General features: G+C 40.7%; 1 protein-coding gene across 1 annotated transcript in view; it reads left to right on the top strand.

Moving 5' to 3' along the window:
* Positions 1-21,644, top strand: part of UHRF2 (ubiquitin like with PHD and ring finger domains 2) — a 154,513-nt gene that overhangs the window by 81,119 nt on the left and 51,750 nt on the right. The window contains exons 5-6 of the mRNA XM_045020492.1: positions 4,437-4,546; positions 14,163-14,349. Coding sequence (XP_044876427.1) covers positions 4,437-4,546; positions 14,163-14,349 — 297 coding nt within the window. The remainder of the gene's footprint in view (positions 1-4,436; positions 4,547-14,162; positions 14,350-21,644) is intronic.

Raw genomic sequence — 21,644 nt, 5'->3', positions numbered from 1 at the left:
TCAATACTATGAACTCATCCATTGTAGTCATAGAATCATAGAAGATTAGGGTTGGAAGGGACCTCAGAAAGTCATCTAGTCCAACCCCCTGCTCAAAGCAGGACCAATCCCCAGACAGATTTTTACCCCAGTTCCCTAAATGGCCCCCTCAAGGATTGAACTCACAAGCCTGGGTTTAGCAGGCCAATGCTCAAACCACTGAGCTATCCCTCCCCCCCTAGCTTTACGTTCTACATGAAGGATCACCTCTTTCCCTGTGCTATAGTACCACAACTATAGCCAGCTGGGGCCCCTGAGCTGGATCCTGCTCATTATAAAAGAGGTTCTCTGTCAGGGCTGTGGAACTTGCTCTCTTGATCTGTAATAGCCTGAATTTAGTGACCTTAATTGGCATGCTGCAAAAGTGTGTGTGTGTGTGTGTGTGTAGGGCTGAGGGCATGCTTCTTGTAAGAGTGATGGGGGAAAAAGAGTTGCTGTATGTGTCTGTCTGAGTTCCTGCTGAAATGATTACTTAGATACTGCTAAGATTTCATTGTATTTACAGTAACTCCTTACTTTAAGTCATCCTGGTTAACGTTGTTTCGTTGCTGATCAATTAGGGAATATGCTCGTTTTAAGTTGCGCAATGTTTCCTTATAACGTTGTTTGGCAGCCACCTGCTTTGTCCACTGCTTGCAGAAAGAGCAGCCATTGGAGCTAGCTGATGGGGGCTTGGAACCAGGGTGGACCGGCAGCTCCCCTAAGTTCCCTGTGCGGCAGCCGGCCAGCAATTGCCAGGCAGTTCAGTTGTCCCTCCCCTGACTGCCATGTGCTGCTCCTGCCCTCTGCCTTGGAGCTGTTCCCAGGAGCCTCCTGCTTTCTGTGTGGGGGTGTGTGTGTGCGCTAATGTCAAGATGTCCCCCTGCTCCTGCACGCCGCTTACCCCATCTCCATAGAGCAGGCGGGGACACGACAGGGCTCAAGATGGAGGGAGCTTGCTGGCAGCAGCTGGTGTCTCAACTTGCTGATCTACTTAAAAAGGCAATGTACTTAGGGTGGCGTCAGCATACTTAAAGGGGCAATGCACATCTCTCTCTCACCCAGTGTGTGTGTGTCTGTCTGTCTACCATGTTGTCTCCCCTCCCTCCATTTGTGCTGCCTTGTAGAGTGTGAGGATACATTAACGTGTTAATCCTTGAGGGCTCAGCCGAGTTAGTTCATCATTTAGCAGTAAGGCATTCCCTGGGAAATATCTGACCCTCTTCCACCCTCTGACTTCACCACCTCAACCAAGTTTCACAATCATCACTGCTGTGTACAGTATTAAATTGTTTGTTTAAAACTTATACTCTGTGTGTGTGTGTGTGTGTGTGTGTGTGTGTACACAGTATTAAATTGTTTAAAACTTATTGTGTGTGTGTGTGGCCTTTTGTCTGAAAAAAATTTCCCTGGGAATCTTCTCCCCCCTTTACATTAATTCTTATGGGGAAATTGGATTTGCTTAACATTGTTTTGCTTAAAGTCATATTTTTCAGGAATATATCTACAACCTTAAGCAAGGAGTTGCTGTATTGTATCTCTAATGACTTACTAGGGCACCTAGATCCTTGGAAAAGCTTCTCTTATTTTAAATCTAAATACATAAAAATGTTTTTTTAAAAAATGGGTGGCAGCAATGAGAGAAATCTTTCTCCCTCTAAGGGAATCAGCTTCCAGGTCATTATTTCTTTTCCAACTGAAGCTACCCACTGAGCTGCTGCTCTCTGATTGTTGTTCTGCATTATGGTGATGAGTAAATTGAAAAATCTGCATGTTAAAAGGTGCTCCATGTGCACGGAGACCTTCTGAGGAGCCACAAAATTGGAGCTCTGCTACAGTTACTCCCAGAGTGCAGACCTTTCCTGTGGTACTTTCAGACTATTTCAGCAGAACCATACAAAACCCCTCTTTTAATCCTAGACTGGAAGCCTCTCTTTGTTTCCTCATAGCAATTACTTTCAGGCGGGAGAGTTACTGAACTGGGAGTTTTTTCAATTAAAAAAAACATTTTCAATTCTTCCTTGAAAAGATGGTACTTAATTCATTTCCTGATCTTATACAAAACCAAAAAAGAATGGAATTCAAATTAAATCCATCTGTTTCATTCCTCTTTTTTTGCCCTACACTCAAGTATCAGTAAGAAAAGAATATCACACTTTTGGTATGAAATGGGCTTTAAAATCTGGCTATGCCAGCGGTGAAAGTCTGCTACTGTTTGTTTTTCATAGGAGGTTTCAAACTGTGCTTCAGGGCCTCAATACTCACACTCTATTTGGCTCAGATTGAATGTATACCAGACATGCAAAACAGCAACTGAGATGCCTGCTGGAAGCATCAAAGTTACTCTGCAAAAGGTTCTTCAGAGTTTTGGACAGAGAACCATAAAACTTTATACTTTGACACTTGCAGTGTGGCTGCTTGAAATTTGCAATTCCTTTCCTAAACACTATAATAATTATTTTTTTCTCCTTCGTTGAGCTTTTGATATTTTTGGCTTCATTGAAGCTAAACCATGCAAGCAAATATAATTAAAATTACTAAATTTATATAAATACATACATTGTCCATTGCTATGAATCCCTCTAGAAAAATGTCAACTTGAATTTGTTTCGTTTGCTCCATCGGAAGTAGAAACAATAAGAGATGATTCCTATAGATAATGTCTAGCCAGTATAATGTAGTTTCCTTTCATGGAAAGGACCTTCCCATGTCATAGAATATCAGGGTTGGAAGGGACCTCAGGAGGTCATCTAGTCCAACCCCCTGCTCAAAGCAGGGCCAATCCCCAACTAAATCATCCCTGCCAGGGCTTTGTCAAGCCTGACCTGTCTGGATAGACTCTCCCTACACACATCACAATGTTCATATTAAATGTGTTATTCTTTTAATGCTAATAATTCTGTCTACAGTGTTGTTAAAATTTTCAACCAAGTTGTTTATTTAGTTTCAGTTTTGGATGCCCTCTTCTGGGATCAGAATATGGTGCTTCAGCAGCGGGAGTTTAAACTCTGATGGGGGTAGGGAGCACAGATTTCCTCCACACTGATGGAATGAACAAGTCTAATATATAAAGTCATGTCCAGATCAGTGGATGCTGTCAATAATGAGAAATAAAAATTACAATTAGGAAACTAACTTGCCTTCTTGGGTATAACAGTTTGATTCTGTAACCATTAATAGGTATAGCCTACTGAAGTCAATGGGGCAATGCTCAGTAGTAAGTACTTGCAGGATTTGCCTCTAAATTGGTAATACTGTGAAAAATTCATAATTTAGTTTTATATTGTAAAATTGAAAGTGGCAAGAGATCCACAAACAGCAGCTGAATAGACATCTTGGCACAGTGAGGGACTAAAGTTTTCTGTCACTCACCCTTGGCAGTTGATTTTCCTCCCACTCTCCCAACTGATTTTAAGTGGAGTAGGGGGTATGAGATTAAAATCTTTGTCTTTACTCCTCATTAATGCCCTCCATCACCTCATTTAACATGAGTGTTTTGTTTTTTGAATTACTAGCTGTGCACCATTGGGAGTTTGTGCACTGTGACACTGTCAAAAAAGTCCCACTGAGGTCAAAGGTGTAAGAATATGTAAAGTACATATTGTATGCGTTCTTGCTGGATTTGGGGCCGTAGTTTTCTGAAACATTTAGAAATTCAAGGAAGTCAGCGTTAAAGTGAAACTTAAAAGAAACTTGAATATTTAGACACTGAAAACATTTGAAAGGATTTTTGTACAAAGAGAATTTAAAGTATTTACCATATTATTTTTCTTCCTGTTTAAGTTCAGTAGTGCATATTATTACCCCAGTTATAAGTCACTATTCATTGTCACTGCTAATAGTGTAATTTTATTATATCATTGCCAATAAGGATTCTTAAGGTTTGCTATAATGTATAATGCCTCTTGAGTGTTTTGGATTTTGTCTGGTCTGCCATTGCTAGCTTTTGATTTTGCCTGGTCTGCTGTTGCTAACTTTTGGTAACAAAACAGTATTTTAATGTTTGAGAAACAACTTAAAAAAAAAAAAAAAAAAGAAATACTTCCAACTAATGAACTATCAGTTGCTGCCTTTGATATTTGCACTAGCTGATCTGCAATATGATAATACTCGTTAGCTTGTTATTTAATTTACCTTGTGCTGATGTAAATTATTAATTGTTTTGGCTTTGTTAAAAGTTATATCGTTATGTTGAGTTGTTGTTGTCAGTTTAGACCAAATTATTCAGTGCTGAATATAATGGTTGTGACAGCTTAAAATGAGCAATAAGTAAATACAACCACAGTCCAAAATTCTATAGATTTTTTAAAATCAGAACTGGCACTGATTATTAGCTATAGCTCTTCCTCAAGGTTTATCAATTATAGCATCAGGAATCAAAGAAACAAAATTAAATATACTTCTTTTTCCCCCCCCAGTGGCCCAGAAGACATAATAAATGATTGCAAAATCCTTTTTATAGAAGAAATGTACAAGATTGAAAAGCCAGGAGCTTATCCACTGACATTTGGGGATGGAGATTTCAAAAGTATGCTTCTTTCATTATATGTTTAATAATGGTATTTAAACATGTGAGTACGTAATTTTAAAAATCATAATTGATAAGAATGATACAACAATGCAGATTCATTAAAATTATTGAATGTGTTTTATGTTGTCATAATAATATAGTCATTATTAGACAGCCCTTTGACTCTGTTGCCACTTTTTTGATGAGCCATGTGTTACACTGAAATACTTAGAAATGGATTTTTGATGTACTATATCACATATTAAATAATACCATCAGTCCAAAATGTTACAAGCAGGGAAATGGGGAAGAACAGCTGATAGCCCTTAGATGATTCCTTGTGGACCAGTATCCAAATCACAAAAACTACCATCACAATTGGCACCTTTGTTTATATTCTCAGCAGAGGCCAAGGATTGAATGGTCCTATTGCTGCATGAGCTACAGTTCAGCCCTGACGTCCTCTAAGGGTAAAAAAACATTAGCAGGTAGTATGAGGAAACTTACACTGGCACTGCTGTTTTATTCTGTGAATAAACAGAGTACTTCAGTCTCCAGGGCCATCACTTGGCCACCTTTGATCTTCCTGGCACTAAATTCTCTTTACCAGAAAAGACACTGGCTTCTTAAAGCTTGAAACAAAGTTTCACCCAAAATCAAAATTTCGACCCAAATGAAGAAGGTATTAGTAAAATGGTGTTTCTAATGGAAATGTGAATGAGAGGCAGAAGGACATCATCATTAGTGGATGCTGCTGAATTATGTTTGTCATAGTTGTGACAAAAACAGCCACATTTTGGGGTCCTTTGCACAGCTGTTCTTTAATGCAAGAGACTTAATGTTCCCACTGTTTTTGTCCCTTTCACAGTACGCTACAGTGTTAGATATCACTGTTTTAAAAAAGCAAATTTCCTTTCCTGCTCTTAACTTTTCTAAATGAAAGGATTTAAAATAATTTGTTTTACTTCTTATGCTATAGGTTTTTTCATTTTTTCTCCAGATTGGCAAATGAAAATACAGTCACTTTCACTTTTGTTCATAGTTAATTTCTAGTCAATTTCATTTTAAGATTATTTTTATGCAACAGAAAATATATTTAAAAATATCTTCATTGTGAACTGACAATTTGAGGAACAATTACTTGTTTGCCCCCAAAACTGCACATGTAGAATTAAGTCACATCTGCTTTGCATTTATTCACCAAATTATTTGTTTTGAGAGTATAGTTGCAGGTTTTGTAGAACAGTTTTTGAGGCCATGGGAAATGTGACACACTTAACACATTGACATTATAGCTACTGATGAGCAGTGAAATGAATTAAAAATAGTGTATCTGCTAAATTAATTCTTAATTTATCACAATCTTTAGCATATATAATCATCAACTGTACTTATTATCCCTTTGCACAATGCAAATCGTTAATCTGGGTGCCAACTTTATATTCTTCTCCCACAGCCACTTACGTGCTTTTTCTTCATGCTGCTCCCCATGCGTTCATTCTTCTCAAGTCCATCTCAGAACAAAGTTCTTCAAGTTCTTTTATAAAGCTATAGCTCTAAACATATGAAAATGATTAATAACTTAAATTTTAACCACCAAGACTCCAATGCTAGCTTCCCATGTGGCCCATATAACACTCTTGTTCTCCCACTTATGCAGTCACTTTCCCAAGTTCAAACAACCACTCTTGTTCCTCTGTTCTTTATATTGTAAGCTTTTCTGGAACGGGAATCTCTCTCTTTGTTCTGTGAATCATGCACATCTATTGAGCTATATAAATAAGTAATAATAACGCATACTTCCTCCGTACTTAATCCTCTAGCTTCCACCTACACTTGAACATTGCCAGTTAAATGTATATAACTAATTGCTGTTTGATGCTTGCACCCGTATGTATGCTCAGAAGAGCCATGACCTCAGGTAGCCTAATAGGCAGCAGATTTAGGCTGGCCCAAAATCCAGAAAGGGGCTGTTCCATGAAATGAATCAAATTTGATATTCCGGAGACAGTGTCAAGGAATGTACTCCTTACATGTTACTATATATACATCCAGACCAGCCACAGTCCCTGTCCTTTCCAAAAGTGATAATGTAAAGAGCAGAAATATTCTTCACAAGCTGCACAGTTAACTCTACTTTTGATGGAAAACCAAAGAATGCCAGAAGTTTTCCATTCAATAGATGCTTATTGAATTTGCCTTGACACATCTATTAAATATCAGAATAAAAACTATGTGCTGACAAGTCTTGTGCATGAAAGTCCTATAATAGACTCTGAAACTTGTCTACCAAAAATGAGGAATAAAACTATTAATAGGAGGATTCACACTGTCTGTAACATTTCCACAAAATCCTAAAAAAAGATGTTGTCAGACAGCCCTCCTGCAGCCAGAATGGCTGATCAGGGAGAGTCACCCCTTTGAAACTAGATGAAATTATGGACTGGCTAAAACAAATTTCAAGAGAATGGACATCTTGAGAAAAATAGCACAAGATATAACTGAGATCAAACATATTATTAGTACACATCAAGCTAACTTGCAAAGCTTGGAATCAAGACTATGGGGAAGCTGAGAATAGACTCTCCTTGCTAAAAGACACAGTGAGTACCATGAATATAATCTCAAAGCAACAGGAAATAGCTATTAAAGCCCTGTAGGAGAAGGTTAATGATCTCAAAGGAAGATCAAGGAGAAACAATTTGAGAATGGTGGGTCTTCCAGAGGAGATGGAAAAAGGGAGGCCTCTGGAATTTTTATCCACCATGCTGCTAAAGCTTTTGTGTCTTCCCCTGATCAGAATGTAGATATTGAGAGAGCCCACACCTCTCTTGCACCAAAACCCCTCCAAATGCAAAGCCTCAGGCCTTAACTGTAAAATGTTTAAAATAATATATTAAGAAACGCATTCTTTAAAAAGCCCTAACATGAAAAGGAAAAGCTGATAATTTTTCCATATTACACCAAAGATGTGGTGGGAAAGATGGCTAAAGATTACTGATATAACCATTGGACAGTGGCGTTCACACTATAATCCAGCATGGACAAGGCTCTAGAGGGCAAAGTTTAGGAAGAACTGTTCTGGTAATGAACCTATACTTGTAAATAATCTAGTTATATTAGAATAAGATTATTTAAACAGTTTGTATACTTTCCCATATATCCATCAGAACCTTGTTCTTAAATTTAGACCCCCTTTTTTTTTTTTTTGGTGAATAGTGGAGAAATCATGCCTCCATTGATATGAAACCGTTTTCCTTATAAAGTTACAGGGAATCCAGTTATACCCTAAATGGATATTTTGGGGGTGGGGGTAATAAGTGATTAGACTACCCCCTTGTAACTACCTCCTGGATTCAAGTCCTACTTCAATTTGGATGTTTGTCATATATTTTGTAAGGAATCCATGGTCATTTCTGGTAACTTCATTCCCTCTCTGTTTTTCTAGCTTTTCCCCGCATTATGCCTATCTTTTTCCTTTCCTGGTTCGCCTTATCTTCCACCCGTATCCCTCCCCTTCATGTCCCCAGGGTGATCAGGGGGACCCAGATATACTTTACCTAGATGTGGAACTAACAGTGACCCAACTACTGATACTGGTCAGCTGCCTGATAAAGAGATGTTTGACTTACGTCCTCCTTATGGCTAATAGTATAAATTGTGTTTTATGGAACCTCAAAGGGGTGAATTACTCAAGAAAAAGAATTAAACCCACTGACAGCGGATATTATCTTCTTATAGGAAAGCTACCGTGATCACTTAAAGGTAGAGAAACTTAGGAGAGGTTGCATGGAGGAAGAAGTGTTTTAATAATTTTTCCTCAGCCAAGGGTCCAGCAGTGTTGTTTCACAAAAAATTCAATTTACAAATTGTAGATGTAAATAAAGATGAATAGGGTAGATCACTGCTAGTGAAGGCTAAGATCTCTGACTCTATGTATACCCTAATTAACGTATATTTACCTAATAAAAATGATCTATGTTTTGATAATTTTTTTCCATATTATCAATATCCCACTGGAATCAGGCCAGAATTTTGTTGACAAAAGTTATGCCAACGATCAGAAAGTGCCATAATTACCATATATACTCGATCGTAAGCTGGTTTGTTTATATGCACGCGTGCGCACACACAGACACACACACGATGGATAAGTTAAAAATGGAAATGTTTTATGATTCATTCATAAGCCGACCCTATAATTCAGGGGTCGGCAGACTTTGACTCCTGAGCCATCAGGATTAGCTGCTGGTGGGCCGAGATGGTTTGTTTACCTCAAGCGTCCATAGGCACGGAGGTGAACCCAAGTAAACAAAGAGTCCCGGCCTGCCAGCTGCTTACCTTGATGGGCCGGGACAGCAATTGGTGGGGCAATTTTTTTGGGGGGGAGAGGCTGGGGGTCAGGGGAGTAACCCCTGTGACCACCCCCTGCATGACCCCACACTCTCCCCATCCCATCCCTTCCCACCTTAGCTGGGGCAGGCCAGGGGAGGAGGTCTCTGGCCTTGCCAAAGCCTGCTCTGATAGGCTGGGCCAGGCAGCACAGCCGCAGCCTGCCAATCCCAGAGCTGCAGCTGCTTCGCAGAGCAGCGTGGCCAGAAGCAGAGACTCTGGCCCTGCCTCTTCCCTTCAGCTCTGCTGGCTGTGCTGCCTCTCCTTGCTCCCTCTGTTGGGGGGAGGGGCTGTGTCCCACCTCTCCCTCCCTATACTCGTTCGTAATCTGACCCCCTTCTCATATGCTTCCCTTTTTTACTAAAAAAAAATTCGGCTTATGAACGAGTATATGGTACATCACTAGTGCATGTTCACACTACACTCCCTCTGTTGGAAGAGCACATCCACACTTGGAACTCTATCATTGATGGCCAGAGCAGTGCACTGTGGTAGCTATCCCACTGTGCTACTTGCCATCTTCTGCAGCTAGGACTTGTGGGAAGGCAGAGTGGATTGCAGTGCATCAGGGGTGCAGGCTCAATGTTCCTTGATGAAGTTTATTTCCATCCCAGCATTCCATGTGCTTCTGACTGCGTTTTGTGGCATTTTTCAACTGCCCCTGTTTACTGTGTGCCCCCATCTCTGTCTTAAAGGATGGATCCCACACTGTTCTCTGTTGTTGTGGTAACTGTTATGAACACATTGCGGATGGCCAGGCAGTATATCATGAGCTCTCATTCTGAACAGGAATCAGATTTGCCTTACCTACTGTGTGCCATGGAAAGAAACAGCACCAGATTACTTTTGGCATTCACAGAGCAGCTGCATATGTGGACCATAGCTTTTGGGCTCAGGAAGCAAACATTGAGTGGTGGAATTGCATCATTATGGAGATTTGGGATGACAAGCAGTGGCTGCAGAACTTTCGGATGCAGAAAGCCACCTTCCTGGAACTGTGTGGAGTTCACCCCAGCACTACAGCACAAGGACACCAAAATGAGAGTTGCCCTCTTGGTGGAGAAGCGCATGGCGATCACTGTGTGGAAACGGGTGACTCCAAACTGCTACCCGTTGGTCGCAAATCAGTTTGGAGACAGGAAGTACACTGTTGGCAGTTAACACAAGTTTGCACTGCCATTAATTGTATCCTGCTGCGAAGGACAGTAACTCTTGGCAATGTGCATGAAATAGTGGATGGCTCTGCAGTAATGGGATTCCCTAACTGTGGAGGGTGGAGTACATCAATAGAAAGGGATACTTCTCTATGGTGTTACAGGTGCTTGAGTATCACCATAGGCATTTCACTGACATCAGTGCAGGCTGGTTCGTGAAGGTTCATGATGCATGCATCTTCAGGAATACTGGATTGTACAGAAAGCTGCAAGCAGGGACTTTCTTTCCAGACCAGAAGATTCCAGTAGGGGATGTTGAAATGCCCATAGTGATCCTGGGAGACCCAGCGTACCCTTTACTCCTATGGCGCATGAAGGCTTACATGGGAAACCTGGACAGCAGCAAGGAGTGCTTCAACAATAGGCTGAGCAGGTCCAGAATGACTGTGGAATGTGCCTTCACCAGATTAAAAGCATGCTGGCGCTGCCTTTATGGCAGATTAGACCTGACTGAGGAAAACCTTCCCATGGTCATAGCAGCCTGCTGCATACTCCATAATATTTGTGAGGCTAAGGGTGAGAAGTTTCCCCTGGGGTGGAGCACTGAGGCAGATTGGCTGGCTGCTGATTTTGAGCAGCCAGATACCATGGCTATTAGAATCAGGGAGGCTTTGAGACACCATTTTGATAATGAGCACCAATAATGATGCATTTCTGTACAGCAATCTGCCATGCTTCATTAACTTCAGTTATCTTATTTTGCCTAAAAATTGTGGTGATTCTTGAGCAGGATTTGTGCTAAGCAAATGATTAAACTGCACCTATGTATTGCTACCAGTGGCAATCACTATGTGTAGGACACAAATAAAGAGTGGCTCTCTTAAAGAGAGTTTGTTTTTATTAAACACCAGTTAACACACCCAAAAGACGTGGTGGGAAGGAAGAAAACAGTGAAGAGCAGTGTAGGCTCTCAGAGCTGTGCGTAAGTCCAGATATCATTTTGGAAGCTGTCCAGAGGTGTAGAGTGAACGAGCTACTGAGACATTCTGGTAAGTTTTAAGGAATATGTGGGAGGAGTTTGGGGAAGGAATGGAAAACAGTTCTGTATTAGCTGCAGGGGTGGGGTGGGGTAAGCACGTATCTATTCTGACTGTTGGGTGATCAGGGACTTGAACATCTGTTTGTTCCTCCATCACTTTTATCATCCACTCTTGGTCTTTGGAATGTGCTCCTCACTCTCTGTCCTGCCTTTCATTTTCTCTTCACTTCCTGGGTTCACTTTTTTCGGCTTTTGAGGATTGGAGAACCTCTCAGAACATGTCCTCCTTGCTACAACTTGGTCGCTTCCTTATCTGGAGAAGGCAGTCCGCCGGTGTGTATGGGGTTCCCCTGAAGGCTACAAGCACAAGAAACAATACACAGAAGCATGATTGTTAGTTCATGCACAGCATTCAATCATTACAGTAAAATACACCTCTTGTAATATACCAATTACTTTCTCACTGACTCTTGGCAAGCACACAACTCTGCTAACAACTTAAACGTGGTGAGTTTGGCCCAGGTGGGGTGTAGGTGATGTTTTCAGGGGATCAGTGAAGGCAAATAGGGACAATATTGTAAATTCTGCCACCATTTTCCACAGGCAATGGTCACTGAAGCCGATCTCTCACTCCTGAGGGTAAGCAAGGATGCAGGAGTGCATCTACTGCACATTTGCAGGTTCAGACCCGATCCCTGTGCTGTTCACCTGTGTGCCACTTTGGTCCCTGCTGGAAAGTGGTAGTGGAAAGTGGTGCTGGAAAGTTTCCTACAATGGGGGAAGGAACAAAGCAGCTCTGCCAAGGAACCTTTGGCAAAGGATTGGCGAGTACCTCCAGGAAAGATTCCTAGAGATCTCTGGAGGATTCCTGTGAAATCTCGGTGTGCATTAACATACTATTCTTCCGCACTGCTTAGCTGCACTGTGGAATGGGGAGCACATTCAAACACAGCGAGTCTTGCACATTTCTATCCCTTCACCCATTTGTACAGCTGTCCTTTGCTCTGTATATTGTAGTTCATATAACTGAGCAGCCTCAATTCAAAAAGATCACTTATGACGGCTCTCATTGCATCATGTGCGCCAGAGACAGACCACTGGGATTGGCTAGATCCCTCCGGAATGTATTTCTCTTAATCCTTCCATAGAGATCTTCTCCAACACTTCAGTTTTAAATGCCTTGCTAGCTTCATTAAGCTTCCACCACTTGGTTTTCTGTACTGCTTTGGACTGTTTTCTTCTCATGAATGATATGTACCCATAGTCAAGAACCAGCATTCTGTGCTGAGTTAAAATGCTTTCTCTGGGAATGACCTCACAGTTTCTGGTGTTCTTCAGTTCAGTTTATCAGGAAGCAGTTCATCTGTGCCCCTGTGCTACCTCTCTGAAAGGTAATCATTGTTCTAACTTAGTGATAAATGGTATTCACTTTCAAATCTCATATCTGAGGATACTGTTCCCTTTCCTTGTTCCTGTGTCCATATTCACAACTGCCATTGTACCTTTTGAAGCTTTACCTTCTCTCCCATGTGACCATTAAGATTGTCACTAGTGATGACTCTTTCATTCTTTATCACTTTCTGTCTAATAGTGTCTGTTTTCCCACTTGTGATGCATATGAACGTCTAACTTTTAGGGGGCCATTTTCAAGAGCTTGCTTAACCAAAATTAACCTATTTCTTATCCTAGCCACATCCACTACATTTTCCCACATTATTTTGTCTAAAACTGTACCAACTCTTTCTTTCTCATATTAGATATCCCACAGTATAGTAGCTTATAGCCTTCCCCAATATCTTTGCTCCCTTCCATTTGGTTTCTTGAATTCAGGCAATCTATATTTTCCTTTTCATTCATGTTTGAATCAACCTTTCGCTTTTCCTAGTTAATGTCTGTGTTCCAAGATGCCGGTCTTATTTTCTGGACTGCTATCTTTGAACGTATCTGTCCAGAATGATGTAGTAGCCCTTGCAGTAGCAAGCAGATGAGGTCAGTAGTCTTTGCTTCCAGGGAGCACCCTAGTTCACATGAGGCATATAAAGGACATATTTAATGGGATTTCTTTGGCAAAGGTTTACAGGTGGCTGCTAGCCTTGACATTACCCTCTTCCTTTTTTAACCGGGCTTGGGACTAGCTGTGGTGGAGTTACTCAGTTCCATAGTTGCGGTGGACAAAAACAGTCTGGTCAAATATTACATTAGCAGTAATACAGGTTGATCTGAATGTTTAAATTCTAGTAGACAAAAATGATTAAACAAATTCTTCCATTTGGCTAAACTTTTAATTAAGAAAAAATCCCTGATATTCATTCATAACGCTAAAAATAGAGCTCACGTATTATACTGAGGTTTATGTAAAAATGATCCTGCATTTAACCAAATGAAAATGAAACTTGAAGTTCCTCTGTTTGCTCTTGTAAAAATATTTCCCCCCCTAGAGTTCCATTAAAGTTGACTGTGGCTGAAGTTTGCCGTTTTGTTCATGTTCTTCTGCAGAAGCTTTTTTGGTCTAATCCTGCAAAGGCTTATACATGAATATCTTCTCTCATGTGAGCAGTTCCATCAGATTGAATAGGGTTACTCACAGGAGTGGTTACTCACTAAAGTCTTCATGGAATTGGGAAATTGGTCCATTGTCCTGTAATAAGCTCCATGTGAGCAGACTCTCTTTGAAATCAGTGGGGCTTGTTATGGGTGTAGGAATTGAGGCCTTTTTTGATGGAGTAAAAGTAAAATATCTTTTTGCTTTTTCATCACCAGCGTGATGGCAAGGGGATTGAGAAGATTTTGTACCTGGGCTGGTAAATGATAATGACTATTTTGCAAGTCTTTCATACAAGACCACAAATTGACATGACATTAGTATTTTAGATGTAACATTATTGTATATGTAGTTTTGTAAATAAATGGTTCTCAATAGCTACCATTATGCTTGGTCTTTTTTTTTTTTTTTAAACAGAGACCATAGGAAAGTTCCTGCATAATGGCATATTTATGAATCTGAAATCACTTCTCTGAGGCTTAACTTTTTTCTAATTTATCTTCACAGGAAAGAGTGGCCCTGAGTGCAAGCACTGTAGGGCAGACCCAGATGCGGAATGTCGCTTTTGCTCCTGCTATTTGTGTGGTGGAAAACAGGATGCTCACATGCAACTTCTGTGCGATGAATGTAATATGGCCTACCATATATACTGCCTGAATCCACCTTTAAGCAAGATACCAGAAGATGAGGACTGGTAAATATAAAAGGATGATACTTTATGCAAAATTCTGTTCTATAAAATGTGCCTTTACTATTTGAGACTACAGAGAATTACTAACTGTCATGGATATACAGAACATTGAGGAAGAAGTCTTGTGGCCCCCGGTGTGTATTTTTCATGCACAGAATCTGCATAAAAATTCATGTCCATGCTGTTTATGAAGGTTCCATTTATAAATAGTTTGTAACTGGTTATTAGATGTCTTCTTAATAAATGATTAATCAATTGTTGTTAGTCTCTCAGATAATAACCATCTATTATTCCTTTAACTGAAGTGCTTAGATTTATCTATATTGTACACGATTCATATTTGTAACATACTCATGGCATCTATTAATCATTTATCAATCCATTTTTAAATAGAACATGTTAATATAAAGTGTAATCCATTACATATATGCCAATAGAATTTTAAGAACCCAATCCTACAGACCCTTACTTCAAATTAGTAGTTCCATAAGCAATAAGTACATTCAAACATTCACAGGTATTTCTTTAATAAAATATTAATTTCCTGTGGAGATGGATAAGTCAGACTACTTCATGGTAGAGGCTGTTCAACATGTATTTAAAAGGTAAGGGAGTGTGAGGAGAGAGGTAAATGTAGTTCTTTGAGTATTGTCCATGTGGATCCCACTTCTGGTGTGTTCACATCATAGGTGTGCAGGTTTGCAATCTTAAACCATTAGTATCTCTTGGGGCAGTGCATATGCCCTAAATGTCCTTTTGTCTCCCACCCAAATTCATATAAGTACAACTTCCCCTTAGTTCCTCCTTACTGCCTGTGGCAGTGATTTGGAATAGAGTGATATCCTCTGAATGTTACCTGAGCTGTTAAGATTTGGCCAGAATCCTTAGAGTCTGTCAAATTTCACTTAGTTTACATCCTACCACTAGTTAGAATAGATCTGACATTCAAAATTAGAAGTGTTGGTTTTTTTCAGTTGACTTTACTCACTCAACTGCTGCCAAGACACCATTCCCATTTCTTGGCAGAACTTGAGTCCATCGGATTGCTGGTGTTTGATGCCCTGATATCCGTGCCTGATATCGATCACTAATGAGCACACTCAGTGCCTCTTCAGCCTTGGAGAGGCACATGTATTGTTAGAATTTCTTTTATGGAACTTGACACAGACAGCCACTTCAAGTTCTCTCTCTTGGAACATTCTGTGCAGTTGGGGCTTTGGACTTGGAGAACTCTGAGTTTTCCAGGCATAGCCAATAGGCTTATGCAGCAGTAAAGTCCCACAATAAGTTGGCAAGTCATGATGCAAAACCTCAGTCCCTGATTTCATCCAGAATTGGTTCAGGGTCCTCGGCAGTTTGGGCATTACTCAGAGTGTGAGTACAGAAGCTGAACGTAAGCCTGCTTTCCCTTCTGAGGGTACCTCAGCATTGAGAGGCAGACAGGAGTATTGCTCTAAAACGGACACCCAGTACCATTCTTTCTCCTTTGAGACTTTGAGGAAGAAGAAAAAGAAGTGTAGTCATTAGTCTCATGACTCACCCCAGCACTGGGCAAAACCAAAAAGGCCTCCAATAAAGAGGCTTCAGCAGCCACACCCTTGAAAACTTCTGTTCCAACTACTCTGGTGCTGGCTGACATGACACCCAACTCCCTGTCTCTGGAAATACCAGTGCCAACTTATATGGCACCCAAGATATCAGCACAAACCGTGCTAACTCTACGAATGCTGACAATTCTGTTGCTCACAGATAATCTCCCTTTTCACATCATCCTCTATCTTCACTGATCTGACAATGAGCTCCCTAGAACTCATACACCTGTGAAAGCATAAGACACCCTCAAGCTCTACTTTGTTTAGATGAGGGTGATCAGCATACCTCCCTCATCCTTATCACTCCAGAGACATGCAGTCAACAACTTGGAACCATGCTTGGTTCCTGTCTTCACACTTTTATCCTTGTGGGATGGCTTCTTGGCCCTCTGGTCTTTGGAGAGCAATGTTGTGTCCTTCATCTTATTCTGATGCTACTGGCCCCAAAATGTGATCCTTATCAAGGAAAACCCATTCTACTACACCTTGAAGGTCGACTCCAAGACTGACTGACTTTTGTGGAGTACTTTGTCATTATTCCTCTACATCATCTTAAATCTCTTTTGGTTACCCATCACGTCTCTCTCTTTTTGGCTGATGAGGCAGATTGACACAATCTGGTTTACCTCTTGATGATTACAAGGCCTTTCAGCAGCTCCTAGGCACACTAGCTGAGATATTGGGCATAGACTTAATTGCAGTCCTGGAGAAATTTCACAAATTATTCACAATACTACAGGCTCTTCACTATTCAAGGGTCCTGATGCCTAAAAACAGGAATCCTTGAATTGACCAAAGATCTGTGGCTTACTCTGGCCTTGAAACCATTTGTGTGCAAAAGAGTGGATAGATGTGATCAGATGCCTCAGAAGAGTTTTCAGTATTTTTTTTTTCACTCTTCCAACATGCAGTTCTTTAGTGGTGTCAACAGCAAACGCGAAACGAAGCTGTTGAGTAATGCCAAATCAATGCCTAAAGAGAGACCCCAAGAAATTAGACTTTTTTGCAGAAATATATGCTCTTTTGCTTCTTTGTAGATGTGTATCTCAAACTACTAACATATTTGGGATCTTGTCATCCTTTATTGACAAGTTTCTCTAAGAACAAAAATTGGCGCTCAGAAGAATTCTGAAGGTCAGCTCTTAGCAAAGCATTCTCTCCAGGCTGTCCTAGAAATTTTAGCTACACCGTTTCATTCAGTATTCACTGCAGTAACTATCAGATGTTCTTCAGGGATACTTAAATAGGTCCAAGCCACTATGAGAATCTGCCTTTTTGAAGGTTCAGATCCTTTTAATTCAAAAACTAATAAATATGTTTGCTCCCTTTAAGGACTCCAGAGCGGTACATTAGTCTCTTGGACTACATCTGTAATAACAGAGAATACCCTTTGGGTCCTAAAAGCAACCTCAATAAAGACTGAAACAAAGACTTATCAGTATTCCAGTGACTCTCCTTCTCCGCCAAACCCAGAAGAAGAGATCTTTTTTTCTCTCTGTCAGCTCCATTTCTTCCTTGAACAAGCAGCAGGCTTGATGAGCATGTTGGGAGCCTCAGCATAACACTAAGAGCCCTACCTAGTGTTTCTTCAGTTTGGCAACCATCTATCCCTATTCTCCCAGCCTTGAACTGAGTATTAATTCATACTTTTAGGCCCAGGAGGTAATTTCCACAGGATGTGGAATTCAGTTCAAGTCCTTCCTACACCCCACTCTCCTTCCATGTCCTCCTTCATGGACTTTTGTCATGAGAGACTCTTGAGAGAGGAAGTTCTTCAAGAGTATAAATAAAGGCACCGGTTTGGTGCCAGTGTTAGAGGGCAGTCCATTTCCACTCAAAGATTAAGTGGATAAGAGTGCATATATATAGGATATCGAATGACAGGCCTAAAACCCTGTAGGGAGGATAGGGCTCATTCTATTAGAGCTGAGGTACCTTGCTCAGCCATCCTTAGGAACATTGCCTACCGGAGAATTGCAAAGACACCACGTGGAACTCCATATCTTTGTAAAATATCAATCCTTGGACTTGGACAGTGCATATATGATGCCAATTTTGGCCAAGTATTGCAATTCCTATTCAATTAGGACTCCTCAGACCCTCTACCAGTCTTACGGAGACTGCTTCTTAGTCACCAGCAGTGGGATCCACACTGACAATACATAAAGAAAAACAAGTTATTCACCTTGTCAGTAACTAGTTTTTCAGTATGGTTTGGGTGTGTGGATCCTGCCTTCCTCTGCTCTACTCTGGAGTCCTATGAATATTTGGAACTCTGGACTGGAGGGGAACTGAGTGGCATTTGGTACCACTAGGCCATATATTCCCTCAGGTGGGACATCTAGGGCAGTAGTTCTCAAAGCTGGTCCGCCGCTTGTTCAGGGAAAGCCCCTGGTGGGCCAGGCTGGTTTGTTTACCTGCCGTGTCTGCAGGTTCGGCCGATCACTGCTCCAGGCCAATGGAGGCAGCAGGAGAGGCGGTCAGCACATCCCTTGGCCCGCGCCGCTTCCTGCAGCCCCCATTGTCCTGGAGCGGCAAACCGCGGCCAGTGGGAGCCACAATTGGCCGAACCTGCGGATGCGGCAGGTAAACAAATTGGCCCGGCCCACCAGGGGCTTTTCCTGAACAAGCGGTGGACTGGCTTTGAGAACTACTGATCTAGGGCATATTTACAGCTCCCCAGACACTCCTGGCCAAAAGATTCTGAACATACACCATACCAGAAGTGGGATCCACATATACAAAACATCTAGAAGAACCACAGTGACTGATGAGGGGTATAACTTTTATTCTATTTTAAAATTTAACTTTGTTTTGTTTGCACTATAGCCATATGCGTTCTTAGTTTTATTCATGAAGGTAGATGAACTGTTCTGGCCAGGGAAGCCGGTGCGATGGAATGGCAGAGCTATGGCCTTGCTTCTTGTCCACTTCTCGTAGGTTATGTAGCGGTGCTAATCCTATGCGGTCCTTTCACTCACTTTGGTGTAAAGGACTGCAGTTCTGCAATGTAATGCTGCTGCACAGAAATGTAAAAGAAGCATGTCTCCTTTTCTCTTCCTGCCTTGCATACTAATTTAGGTTCATGGCAGAGTTTGACCCTTAGTTGAATACCAGATATTTGTTTGTTTTAAAAGTGGAAAATTGTCCATTTTAAATTTTAATAATTTAAATTTGGCAGCCCCCAGTTCCACCCCACAGTTTGGGAAATACTGATAAGGCATTTTCATACAGATCAGAACCAGTCTATTTACATGCTAAACAGTATTTAATATTCCATACAAAGCTCAGTTAAGGAAACATTAAGGTTGCTTGGTTAAGCAATCTTAAAGCAGGAAATGCCATAGTTAAAGCTGCATGCACACTTTCAAATTTACCTTATTGTGAATATGCATTATTCCACAGTCCTTTTTATTGCATACTACTCTTCGAATAATAGAATATAACTTCATACATTTTTAGATACGGATGGCTAACTATTTTTTTCATTCCTTACTTACACTAATTTCACTGTCCTAGTGAAGTACCTTTATTGACTTAGTGTGAAATACTGACCCCATTTAATAGGAGTCTTGCCATTGACTTCAATTCTGCCAGAATTTCACTCTTAAACTACTTGTATTAGTTTGTCTGTCATCATCCATGAACTCTTTACATTTTATTTTTTAACCAGCAGCCTGTCTTGTGTGAAATTCAAGGAATAAGTCAATTGACTAAGAAATTAACTGTTCACACAAACATAGCACAACCTTCGTAAGCTGCTCACTGTAAAACTTTAGCCAAAAATGCAGTACAAAATGTACTGTACATGCACAGCATGAGATGTCAGAAGACTCCTAACTAGGTCAAATCCACACCCATTTTCCATGGAACATTCAAAGGTATTTCTGATTAAGGGGCTTGATCCTGCAAGGTGCGGAGCACTCTGGCCCTGATGCAGCAAAGCATTTTAACATTTGGTTAGCTTTAAGCAAATGAGTAGTCCTACTGCCTAATTTCAGCAATTTCCAGTTCAATGGGACTGCTCATGCTTAAGTGCTGTGCTTTGGATCGGGGCCAGAGTGCTCAGCATATTACTAGATCTTGCCCAAGGAGAAGTATTTCAATGTCAAATGTGTAAACTTTAAAATCCTTGCTCTTTTGCTGTATGAGCTTGGGATATGAACTTACCATCTTTGTACCTCAATCAGTATATATGTGACACTTTCTGGGGGTACCCAGGGTTGTGAGTCATCTCACTACCACTTGCCATTTGTGTGAGGAAGCCATGTCTGCCTGCCAGGATCAGTTCCCTCACAATCTCCTCTCAGCCTAGGCAGGCTCTGCTGTCCTTCTGCAAGTTAGCCATAGGCTCTGCCCCAGGCCCTCTGAGCATCTCTTTAGAGTGTCCAGCTCCAGTCCCTTGAGTACTCTCACAATTCCCAGATCCTCTGTTCCCAAAGAAGCAGTATACTTCTGATTACCAGCTTCACCTGAGATCACCACTGCACACAGCAGTTAGATAAGTTTATAGTAAAACCAAGAAGTATATTTAACAAAATACAGCGATTCAAATGATAGCAAATAGAAATTTTTGGGAACAACTGGTTACATGTAAAATGAAATTATAACCTGCTTTCTAGAGTTAACTAACAAGACATTTTCCTGTCTTTCTCCCAGCGTTTAACAGCCAGCTTGGCTGTGACCCCCTGTTCATAAGACAAGCACACTGTCAGCTTGTCCCTTAGGTGAAGGATGCAGAATCTTTCTCTTTACCTTCAGTTGTAGTTCCAACATTCCTTTGTCTTTGTTCATAAACAGAACACCCCCACTTCCCCCATTAATTGTTTTTCCTGTGGAGAACCTCGGTGTAGGTTTCACAGTTTCTTGATTAACATTTAGCTCAGTCTGTAAATAGACAACCATTGTGAAGTACACAGTACTCAATTTACCTATAGCCAGACAGATGTCTCCTGCCTGAAAGCAACTTATTAACACTTCCTGGTGACAGGCCTAATTTACAGGCATTAAGAACATAATTTTCACTATATGTACACAACTTCTTGCGTATTATCCATACATACATTTCTCAATGATTATGATGACCAGTATGACACAGGCTTTCAGCAGAGACCTTAAATGCCACCCTTTGGCAAACTATTATGAGGATACTAGATCCAGGGGATCCCAGTAACTCTTATGCACTCTTGTGCCCTCTGCCAGTTGGCATGAAGAGGTTCCTGTTTCACAACATAATAGGTTTGTTATAATGTATACTTCATAAGTATGTTGTGAGTTTTTCTTACAGTGTGGTTCATAGTCAGAAAAGCGACAATGGCAGCTTCTTCTTGTTTTTATAGCCAGCCATGCAGAACTCACACAGCTTAAAGTCTAATCTGGCTCATACCTTTCTGTTCAGTAAGATCCAACCTCAAGGTCAAAATCAGATCCTTCAGTTACACCTGTATATCCATATTGAAGACAATGAGATTGTACAAATTTGAATTGGAGATGGAATTAGGAGTTACTTTTTAGTTATATATGTAAATAGCTTTAATGTATACTTTAAGTATTTTGATAATTTAGGGTGAAAAGTACAGTATAAGTGCAAAGCATTATTATCATCAGTTATATTACACTGACATTTTTTGAGGTTGGCAAAACCTTGAAAATATGGATTAATCAACACGGTTTTGGCTACAGTAAATATGTTGCCATTAGGTTAAG

The sequence above is a fragment of the Mauremys mutica genome, chromosome 6, assembly GCF_020497125.1.
Source record: "Mauremys mutica isolate MM-2020 ecotype Southern chromosome 6, ASM2049712v1, whole genome shotgun sequence".
Taxonomy (NCBI): domain Eukaryota; kingdom Metazoa; phylum Chordata; order Testudines; family Geoemydidae; genus Mauremys; species Mauremys mutica.
The sequence above is the reverse complement of the archived record's forward strand: the minus strand, read 5'-3'. Positions and strand labels throughout refer to the sequence as shown.